Source organism: Pyxicephalus adspersus, chromosome 3 (genome assembly GCF_032062135.1).
Source record: "Pyxicephalus adspersus chromosome 3, UCB_Pads_2.0, whole genome shotgun sequence".
NCBI classification, from domain to species: Eukaryota; Metazoa; Chordata; class Amphibia; order Anura; family Pyxicephalidae; genus Pyxicephalus; species Pyxicephalus adspersus.
The window spans coordinates 122,085,540-122,086,365 of record NC_092860.1 but is presented as its reverse complement, the minus strand read 5'-3'; the positions used below and the strand labels follow the sequence as shown (position 1 = coordinate 122,086,365).

The window sequence follows — 826 nt, the reverse complement described above, 5'->3', positions numbered from 1 at the left end:
AATAATAATGTTAAAAGACTGAATAATTACCTTCTCAGCATAGCCCAAAGCTGCAGGTGTTGCCGACTCTGGAACCGTACTGACTAGATCAGCTTCGACAGGAGCTTCTATAGCCAATTGTTGACCACACCGCCGTCTAACCGAATATACCATCTGTCCTGCAGGGGACATAATGAACCAGACTTGTGTTAAAATGGAGTAAATATGTTTTTGACATTCAATTATGTGTAACCGTTTTGCACTATAAATGCAACTGTTTTGGCCAGGCCAAAGGTAAACATAAAACACCCAGCGTGCCAAGAAAGTGAAAAAATAAACCATGGCTTACCTTCAAAAATTGAGTCTGGTCGTGCAAAGTAAACATATTCAAAGATACAGAATGCGGATGGATCTTTCTCACTGTGTCTGGGAACAATGTCCAAAGTTTGTACACCATTTCGAGAAATCTTCACTATTTCTCCAGGCAAGACTTCTCTGTAATATCTAAAAATGTGATGAGATGCAGATGAAGAAATGCATTCATTCTTTTTTTAGTAGTAGTGATCAGCTTTAAAGTGCTTATGTGTTAAGGATTTCCTTGTTTGGTAAAATCCGGGTAGCGTTAAGGGCAGTTATTTTTTGCACCCAAGTGTGTCAACAAATGTGCACACATTTAGTATCACATGAGCCCCCTGTGAAAGTTTGCATAAAACTGTCCTAATTTTCTCTTGTGCAAACACAAACTTACAAAATCACAGTTATCTGGTTTCCTCTATAACCTTTCCCCATAACATGGGGTCTTGCAAAAGACTAATCTCAAAATTAAAAGAAAAAAAACTCTATAGTT

The 826-nt window shown here is 37.9% G+C and overlaps 1 protein-coding gene across 1 annotated transcript in view; it reads right to left on the bottom strand.

Moving 5' to 3' along the window:
• The window catches only part of PPAT (phosphoribosyl pyrophosphate amidotransferase), a 17,157-nt gene that overhangs the window by 2,688 nt on the left and 13,643 nt on the right, over nucleotides 1–826 (bottom strand). Inside the window, exons 7-8 of the mRNA XM_072406854.1 lie at nucleotides 329–483; nucleotides 20–158 (exon numbers count right to left, since the gene is read on the bottom strand). Coding sequence (XP_072262955.1) covers nucleotides 20–158; nucleotides 329–483 — 294 coding nt within the window. The remainder of the gene's footprint in view (nucleotides 1–19; nucleotides 159–328; nucleotides 484–826) is intronic.